Source organism: Eimeria necatrix, genomic scaffold (genome assembly GCF_000499385.1).
Source record: "Eimeria necatrix Houghton genomic scaffold, Enh_scaff876, whole genome shotgun sequence".
Lineage (NCBI taxonomy): Eukaryota > Apicomplexa > Conoidasida > Eucoccidiorida > Eimeriidae > Eimeria > Eimeria necatrix.
The window spans coordinates 5209-14799 of record NW_013654678.1 but is presented as its reverse complement, the minus strand read 5'-3'; the positions used below and the strand labels follow the sequence as shown (position 1 = coordinate 14799).

Below are 9591 nucleotides of genomic sequence, written 5' to 3'. Positions count from 1 at the left end.
CCGTAAGCCCTAAACCCTAAACCCTAAACCCTAAACCCTAAACCCTAAACCCTAAAATCTAGATCTCAAGCACAAGAACCTAAACCCTAAACCCTAATGTGTAAGAAAGAAACTCCATGAGCTCTGAGCTTTATACCCTAAACACTCACAACTACACCCCAAGCCCTAAACCCTAAATCCTAAACCCTAAACCCTAAACCCTAAACCCTAAATCCTTTACACTTTTTATGTCTTTGCCTTCCAGTTTGGAACGTAAGAACAAGAGCAGCAAAATACGCTCCCCTATAGTACTGCTGTGTTCCTGTTGCTCTAAGGGCCGGCTAAACCCTAAACCCTAAACCCTAAACCCTAAACCCTAAACCCTAAACCCTAAGCAGTAAAAACTGGGCACGACACCCAAAACCCTGGACTCCGGTTCTTTAACCCTGAAAGTTAAACCCTAAACCCTAATAGCAGCGCAAAACCCTCTCTTTTCAAGCGAAACAGCTGCTCTCTAGGCTGCGCTAGCTGCAGCTAGCTGCAGCTAGCCGCAGCTAGCTGCAGCTAGCTAGCTGTGGCTAACTGTGGCTGGCTGTGGCTAGCTGCTGCTAGCTGTAACCGCGGCTAGCTGTGGCTAGCTGCTGCTAGCTGTGGCTAGCTGTGGCTAGTTGTGGCTAGCTGTGACTGCCTCTGGCTAACTCTCTCTGACCGTGGCTAGCTGTGGCTAGCTGTGGCTAGCTGTGGCTAGCTGTGGCTAGCTGTAGCTAGCTGTGGCTAGCTGTGGCTAGCTGTAGCTAGCTGTGGCTAGCTGTAGCTAGCTGTAGCTAGCTGTAGCTAGCTGTGGCTAGCCCTAGCTAGCTGTGGCTAGCTGTAGCTAGCTGTGGCTAGCAGTCTAGGGGTATAAGATATCTGCCTCGAAGCCAAAACGCAGTTTGTAATTGTATGAAGCACATAAGAGCCCCTGCAGCAGCAGTTGCTGCTGTTGCAGGAGCTGCTGCTGCTGCTGCTGCTGCACTTCGCAAGGACAACAGCAGCAGCAGCAACCGCAGCAGTTGCTGCTGGTGGGCAGGTGCAGCAGCAGCAAAGGCAGCAGCAGCCGTTTTCGCTGCAGCGGCAGCTCGTTGCTGCAGCATGGTCCTCCCTGTGCTGCTGCTGCTGCAGGCAGCAGCAGCAGCAGCAGCATGCGTCGGCTCGGAGCGGCAGCAGCCGCCGTGAAAGCAGCAGCAGCAGCAAGTTAAAGGTACATGTGGTCGTTCTCCGACCCTTTGACAGCAAAGCGGTCGTTCCACGGCGGCCGGTTGTCTATGCTGGATCTTTGCTGCTGCTGCTGCTGCTGCTGCTGCTGCTGCAGCTGCTGCTGCATGCGCAGCAGCTGCTGGTTGTCGAGGGTGCAGGCCTTGAGGTCTGCTGCGACGAGCTCCAGCTGCCTTTGGAAAGCCTGGTCCTGCTGCAGCGCATCTGCTGCTGCTCCATTCCCTGCTGCTGCTGCTGCTGCTGCTGCAGTGGCTTCCCGCAGCGAGGGCTGCAGCAGATGCTGCAGCTCTGCGTCCTTGTTGTGGTGTATGTTGAGGTTGCCGTTTGTTGCTGCTCCTGCTGCTGTTGCTCCTGCTGCAGGCGGCAGCTTTGCTGCAGCAGCAGCAGCAGCAGCAGCAGCAGAGAAGGAAGCCTTGAGGTACTCGACGTAGGCGGTGGCTGCTGCAGCGTGCTGCTGCGCAGCAGCAGCAGCCTGCTGCTGCTGCGTGAGGGCTGCTGCTGCGGGCCCGTCTGCTGCGTCCGCCCCGTCTGCTGCGCCCCCCCCGTCTGCTGCAGCAGCAGCAGCAGCAGCAGCAGCAGCAGCAGCAGGAGCAGCAAACAAGTCCGGATTCGGCAGCCGACGAAACTCAAACAAATTCAGCAAATAAGGCCCGCTGCTGCAGGCCAAAACTCTGCGGCCAGCAACAACAGCAGGAGGCACAACAGTTAAGATGCTGCTGCCTCTGTTGCCGTCGAGGCGGTAGACCAGCCGCAGCCGGAACTGCAGCACGTGCTGCTGCTGCTGCTGCTGCTGCTGCTGCTGCGCGGGCCTGCTGCTGCTGCTGCTGCTGCTGCTGCGGCCCTCCGGCGGCAGGTAGTAAGACAACTCGTACACCAGCACGCAGCCGCGGGGCTCAGAGACGCACAGCAGCCGCCTGTAGCTTCTGCAGCAATCTTTTTGCTTCTGCAGCAGCAGCTCCTCCGTCTCTTCTTCCTCTTCTGCTGCTGCTGCTGCTGCTGCTGCTGCTGCTGCTGCTGCTGCGCTGCTGCCCTCCTCCTCAGCAAAGCCCGGGCTCGCTCCAGCCAGGTCCTCCCCGCCCACCCAGGTTATCAGGGGGCCCCCGGGGCCCTGCTCCCCCGGGGGGGCCCCCAGGGGGCCCCCCACGGGGGGGGCCCCCAGGGGGGCCCCCGGGGGGCCCCTCGGGGGGCCCCCCTGGGGGGCCAACTCCACCACTGTTGCATGCAAGTCGCAGCCAGGATAGTCCCAGGGATTTGGAATAAGAGCTATAAGAGTTAAGAAGGGAGAGAGGGGAGACAGGCACCCCAGCAGCAGCATTTCTGTGAGCCCAAAGGCCCAGTTGCTGCTGCTGCTGCTGCTGCTGCTGCTGCCGGGGGCCCCGCCCCCCTGGGGGCCTCCCTGGGGGCCCCCCGGGGGGCCCCCCTGGGGGGCCCCCCGGGGGCTCCCGAAGGGCGTGCTGGGGAGGCCGCTGATCTCTATGGAGTTGAGGGAGTCGAGGGAGAAGAGCTGGGGCTGCTGCTGCTGCTGCTGCTGCTGCTGCTGCTGCTGCAGCAGCAGGCCCTCGGGAATGGGGGCCGTTGTGGCAGCAAATCTGTCGAAGGCCCCCTGCAAATGCCTTATTGCCAAAAGAGATACTCCAAACTCATTTGTATATTCGGGTTCTTTTACAATAAAGTTTAAAACCAAAAAGCCCCCCGTGGGAGAAGCAGCAGCAACATAAAAGGTGTCTGCGCTGCTGGGGGCCCGCGGCTGCAGCAGCACATCTGGCAGCAGCACGCACTGGCCCACCTCCACAGCAGCAGCAGCAGCAGCAGCAGCAGCAGCAGCGGGGCTCCGGGGGCCCCCCCCGTCTTCCCAGGGGCCCCAGGGGGCCCCCTGCGGGGCCCCGGGGGCCCCCGCGCTGCTGTTGCGGGCCCCCGCCCACTCCCTGCGGCTGCTGCAGCCGCCGCCGCTGCTGCTGCTGCTGCTGCTGCTGCTGCTGCCGTCCCGAGAGGAAGCCATGGGGGAGCCGCAGCCAGGGGGGCCCCCCGGGGGCCCCCGGGGCCACTGCAAACGGGTATATCTTACACAGTCTGAATAAAGGGTACTGGCCACCAGCACGAGGCCCGCCTTTCCTAATTCAAAAGAAAACAAAAAACAAAAAGACACAAGCGATGCAGCAGCAGCAGCAGCAGCAGCAGCAGCAGCAGCAGCAGCAGCAGCAGCAGCGGCGCGGCGGCGGCGGCAGGCGCGCTCGCTGTGCTGCTGCTGCAGCTCAGCAGTCCGAGTTGTCTGTCTTTGCGGCGGAGCAGCAGCAGCAGCTGCTGCAGCAGCAGTTGCCGCAGCAGCTGCTGCAGCAGCAAGTGCCGCAGCAGCTGCTGCAGCAGCAAGTGTCGCAGCAGCTGCTGCTTTCGCAGCAGCAACTACTTCAGCTGAAAGCTGCCTATACACCCCAAAGCTGCCTATACAGCCCAAAGCTGCCTATACAGCCCAAAGCTGCCTATACACCCCAAAGCTGCCTATACACCCCAAAGCTGCCTATACACCCCAAAGCTGCCTATACACCTGAAGGGCCACTCACCAACAGCAACAAAAGAGCGGCCAGAGTGACTTATGAAGAGAGCCACAGCCTCCTCTCTAAAGGAAACTGCAGCAGCAGCAGCAGCAACAGCAGCAGCAGCAGCAACAGCAGCAGCAGCAGCAGCAGCAGCAGCAGCAGCAGCATGCAGAGCGGGTTTTATGAATCTTTGACTAGCTAGTGACCAGCTAAACCCTTCATGTTATTTAATCAATATTAGTTTATTTATTTATTTATTTATTTATTTATTTATTTATTTATCTATTTATTTATTTATTTATTTATTTATTTATTTATTTATTTTCTTACAAGCCTCAATTTCCATGAGGTCGGTGTAGCCGTGAAGAACCCAACGGCGAATTGTGCCATCCTAAAAAAAAATATAAATAAATAAATAAATAAATAAATAAATAAATAAATAAATAAATAAATAAATAAATAGTATTTTTAAATGATTAATTATTTATTTTTAATTAATTAATTAATTAATTAGTTTATTATTACACTATTAAGATTTAGTCTAATGAGTCATGAGCGCTTCATTAATCAACTGGCAAGAACGAAAGCAGAAGCAAGCAGAAGCAAGCAGCAGCAGCAGCAGCAGCAGCAGCAGCAGCAGCAGCAGCAGCAGCAGCAGCAAACCTCGCAAGTCCCGTAGATGGTGGGATCGCCGAAAGAGTTTGGGGGCCCGAAACAGACAAGTCCAATGCGGCCTGACACACAAACACAACAGCCTGCTGCTGCTGCTGCTGCTGCTGCTGTCGCTGTTGCTGCTGCTGCTGCTGCTACAGCTACTAGATCTGTTGCTGCTGCTGCATGTGCTGAATCTCTAGCTAGCGCTGCTGCATCGCGCGGGTTCGCTGCTGCCTCCCCTCCCCCTGCCACTGCCGCCGCTGCTGCTGCTGCTGCTGCTGCTGCTGCTGCTGCTGCTGCAGCAGCAAAACGCACCGATGTGCTGCGGCGCAGCAGCAACAGCAGTGCTGGGCGAACACAAGTCAAACAAAATAAGACCCCCCTCTTTAAGTGCAGCAGCAAGAGAAGCACTTTCGGCAGAAAAGGCAGCAGCCTTCAGAGCAGTGGGCATTTCTGCAGCAGCAGCAGCAGCAAATAAAACAAATAAATCAAATAAATCAAATAAACAAATAAAACAAATCAAACAAATAAAACTACTTTCTTTCCTTTCTATCCAAGTCTTCGTGCTTTTTATTGGGCACTCTTTGCTGTTTAATTCCTCCAGGGGCCCCCAGGGGCCCCCAGGGGCCCCCAGGGGCCCCCAGGGGCCCCCAGGGGCCCCCAGGGACCTCCAGGGACCTCCAGGGGCCCCCAGGGGCCCCCAGGGGCCCCCAGGGGCCCCCAGGGGCCCCCAGGGGCCCCCAGGGAGTGTTTTGGGGGCCCCTAAGGCGGCCTGGGGGGCCCCAGAGTGGCCCTAGGGGCCCCTCAAATGGCCTTGGGGCCCCCAAAGTTGATTTGGGGGCCCCCCGGGAGCCCCCAGGGGCCATTGGGGCCCCCGAAGGGCCCCTGGGGGGCCCCCGGGGGGCCCCCGGGGGGCCGGGGCCCGCAAGACCAGCTTAGGGGCCCCTGGAGGCCTTTTGGGGGCCCCCAGGGGCCCCTGGGGGCCCCCAAAACAGCTGGAGAAGAAGAAAAGAGCCAGATAATGATTTAATTGAAATAAAATGGAATTAAAATGGAAAATTTAAATTAATTAAAATGGAAATTCGCAAAAAATAAAAGAAATGGAAGCTGGGGGCCCCACCGAAGGAGTCGAAGTGCTCCGCCTGGTAAATGCACTTGGGCAGGCGGGCCCTGGCAGCTTTCTGTTTGCTGCTGCTGCTGCTGCTGCTGCTGCAGCAGATGCTGCTGCTGCAGACGTGCTTCGCATTCCGATTTGCTGCTGCTGTGGTGGACTGCCGCTGGCTCGAAAAGCTGCTGCCGGGGGCCAGCGACCGCCCCCGAAATCCAGACCCTTCGCCCTCCATTTGCTGCTGCTGCTGCTGCTGCTGCTGCTGCTGCTGCTGCTGCTGCTGTTGCCTGCTGAGTCGCAGTGGCAGGGGCCCCTTGGGCTGCTGGGGGGCCTGTGCCCTCTTGGGGGCCCCTCGGGGCCCCTTGGCTAGTTGTTAATGTCTTTTGGGGGCTTGGGGGGCCCCCAGAAAGGGTACTGAATGCAGCAGGGCCCCCGGGGGCCCCTAACAGGGTACAGGTGACTCTGGGGCCCCCCGCGAGGCGCTGCTGCGTCGGGGGCCCCCCAAGTAAGGAGATTATGTTTACGGAAGTCTATTATTAATTAATTAAAAATTTTAATTAAAATAATCTCAATTATGTACGGCGAAAAGCCCGAAAAAAGAAGCAGCAGCAGCAGCAGCAGCAGCAGCAGCAGCAGCAGCAGCAGCACCGCCGAAGCGGCTGGGGCTCTGAGAGGAAAAGAGATAAAGGCGGGCTTAAATGGGATCTAAATGATTAATTTTTGTTTTGAAATATTTAATTTTATTTATTTTAAATAATTAAATTCTTTTTTTGGGTTTGTTGAGGGGCAAAAGATCTGCTGCTGCTGCTGCAGCAGCAAACCAACGAGGTCACCTCGAGCCTCTGCAGCATCGGCTGCCTTTGCTTCTTTTCTTCTTCATTTCGTTTGCCATTTCTGTTTCATTTGTTTATTTATTTTAATTAATTTGTTTATAATTTATTTATTTATTTATTTATTATTTATTTATGCATTTAGTTCTTCATTTAATCCAAGTTTCACTTCTCGCAAGGGTTTCCGTGCCAAGCGCTCCCTGCTGCTTCCCGATTGCGCTATTCGTTTATTTATTCATTTATTTATTTATTTATTTTATTTATTTTATTATTTATTATTTATTATTTATTATTTAATTTCTTTTTGCTTTTTTTTATTTTTCATACACTTGCAAGTCTTTTCCTCTCACTCCTCTTGTTTGCCAGACTTCTCACGGCTTCTGTGCAGTACCTTAAACCCTAAACCCTGAACCCTAAACCCTAAACCCTAAACCCTAAACCCTAAACCCTTAACGCTAAACCTTAAACCCTAGGAGATCAGCGCTAAAGCCTCGGGCGGGACCCTGAGCTGGACAGGATTCCAAGGAAGTTCCTCCCACAGTTGACTAGGGTTTAGGGTTTAGGGTTTAGGGTTTAGGGTTTATTTTGGTGAGTGCCTCTTGATACTTAAAGGAGTAGGGTTTAGCGTTTAGGAGGGTTTAGGCTTTACTTTTGCTGCTTTCCCCGAAGGCAAACTCTGATCAAGCAGCTCCGCCCTAAACCCTAAACCCTAAACCCTAAACCCTAAACATTAAAGCCACAAACCCAGTTAATTCCGAACTCCAAACCCTAAACCTCAAATTCCATCCGCCCAAACCCTAAACCCTAAATCCCAAACCCTAAACCCTAAACCCTAAACCCTAGGCCTCTGGAAAGCCCCGCCGGCCAGAAGCTGCTTCATTTCTGAAGATTCATAAAAAGCATTTTTCTTTATTTTTGGATTTTAATTTCAAAATCATTTGAAGAAGTTTGCAATTTAATTCTTTAAAAGTTTTTTTATTCTTTTTCTTGACGTCCTGATTTTATTACTTTTGTTTTTATCATTCCAAGTTTCATCATTTTAGGGTTTAGGGTTTAGCTGCTAGGGTTTAGGGTTTAGGGTTTGCGGTTTAGGGTTTAGGTTTTGCGGTTTAGGGTTTAGGGTTTTGCGTTTGGGGCTAGAGTTTAGCGTTTACGGTTTGGGACTTAAAGTTTAACGCTTAGGCTTTAGAGTTTAGAGTTAAGCTTTAGGGTCAAGGTTTTAGGGTTTAGGGTTTAGGGTTTAGGGTTTAGGGTTTGGCCCAACAGGCGAAAACATTGAAAATATAATGGAATTAAAACGGAAACTGAGATTTAAATTTAATTAATTTTAATTGAATTAAAGTTAATTAAAAGTTTTAAAACTGGCAATTAGAGCAAAAAGAAGAAATTGAGGTTTTAATTAAATTGAAAAAATAATTAAATTCAAAAAGTCAATTAAGTTTAAAAACATAATAATTAAATTCAAAAAGATAATAATTGAATTCAAGAATATAATAATAATTAAATTAAAAAATAATTAAATTTAAAAGAACAATAATTAATTTAAATTGATAACAAATAAATAAAGTAATATAATAATAATTAAATTGAAAAAGATTATTAAATTTGAAATATTAAAAATTAAATTTAAAAGGACAATAATTAAATCTAATGCGGAATTAATTAATTTAGAAAGATAATTAAATGCAAAAAGATAAAAATTGAATTTAAAAATTAAAATTAAAACGCAAAAATGGAAAATATAATTGAACTAAAAATGTCTCAGTTGAATTAAAAATAAAAATGCAATTAAAAAGGAAAATAAAATAAAAGAAATAAAAATGCAAAAGAATTAAAAGTGGAAAAAAGATAAAAGTTAATTAATAATGGCATTAAAGACAAAAAGGAATTAAAAAGAATTAAAATGAAGAAAAAGATTTAGAAAGAAGATTGGATTAATAAAAGAAATAAAAAATAATAAAAGTAATTAAAAAAATTATAAAAATTAAAAAGATGAAAATAACAAATATATAAATAGTTAATAAGACAAAATGATAATAAAAGTAATAAAGATTTTAATAAAACTAATTAAAAAAATAACTATAACAAAAGATAATAATAATTCTAAAAATGAAAAAAATAATAAAAAGATAATTATTATTGTAAAAGAGGAATAATGGAAATTAACTTTTTAATATAATAACAAGACTAATTGGAAGCTGAAATAAAATAAGATTAAATTGAATTAAATTCATTAAATAAATAAAAAAAATAAAATTGAATTAAATTAAATTAAACAAATAATAAAATAAAATAAAATAAAATAAAATAAAATAAAGAAGATTATGAAGGATTTGATTTCGGGTGTACATACACTCCAGCGCTGCGGCCTCAGCCCGAGTCTGAAATGAAGCTTAAAGAGTCGAATTTTGCGCGTTTTTGAGTTTAAAATTGAATATAAATGATAAAAACAATTAATTTAATCAATTAGATTCATTTTAATTGTCAAAAAGAAGAAAAAGAAGACCTTTTCACACCGAGACGGCGCATTGAACCACCACGAAACTCCCGCGGGAACACTCAGCAGCCCTCGCAGCAACAAAGAGCCTCCTCTCACTTCTAGCAGCAACAATTATTTAAAAATAATTAATTTATTCATTTATTTAGGGTTTATCCAGCTGCTTAACAGCAGCAGCAGCAGCAGCAGCAGAGCAGCAGCAGCAGCAGCAGCAGCAGCAGCAGGACACGGTCTTGTGTCTTGCAGCATACACGAGCCTAACCTTCTCTAGCCGAAGAGGAAGCGAAGTGAAAATAAATTTATATTTTAAAATTAAAATTGAATAAGGCAGATGCCTCAAACCCTAAACCCTAAACCCTAAACCCTAAACCCTGAACCCTGGGCCTCTACCGAGGGGGCCCAGCCAGACCGCTGCCGCCCGCCGCGTCCCAAACCCTAAACCCTAAACCCTAAACCCTAAACCGTCTACACATCCCATGAAGCTTTAACATTACAGTTTGAAAGCAAATTGACTATTTGCTTTTTTACAAAGAAGCCTTGCTCAAATCCCAAACCCTAAACCCTAAACCCTAAACCCTAGACCCAAACCCTAGGGTTTCGAGCTGCACGGGCCTCAGGCCATTGGTCGGGTGTGTCTGCGCGGCTGCTTCTGCGGCGCGTGCCGGCGTTCCGCGCGCAACGCCTAAACCCTAAACCCTAAACCCTAAACCCTAAATTAGGGTTTGCGCAGCGGCG

The 9591-nt window shown here is 48.9% G+C and overlaps 1 protein-coding gene across 1 annotated transcript; it reads right to left on the bottom strand.

Moving 5' to 3' along the window:
* Positions 1-1213: 1213 nt before the first annotated feature.
* ENH_00080610 (hypothetical protein, conserved) lies at positions 1214-2548 on the bottom strand (the record flags this gene model as incomplete). Its single annotated transcript, XM_013583278.1, has 3 exons — positions 1214-1907; positions 2106-2341; positions 2447-2548. 3 exons carry the CDS (start codon positions 2546-2548, stop codon positions 1214-1216), a joined length of 1032 nt encoding a protein of 343 aa, XP_013438732.1.
* Between the last annotated feature and the right edge of the window lie 7043 nt (positions 2549-9591).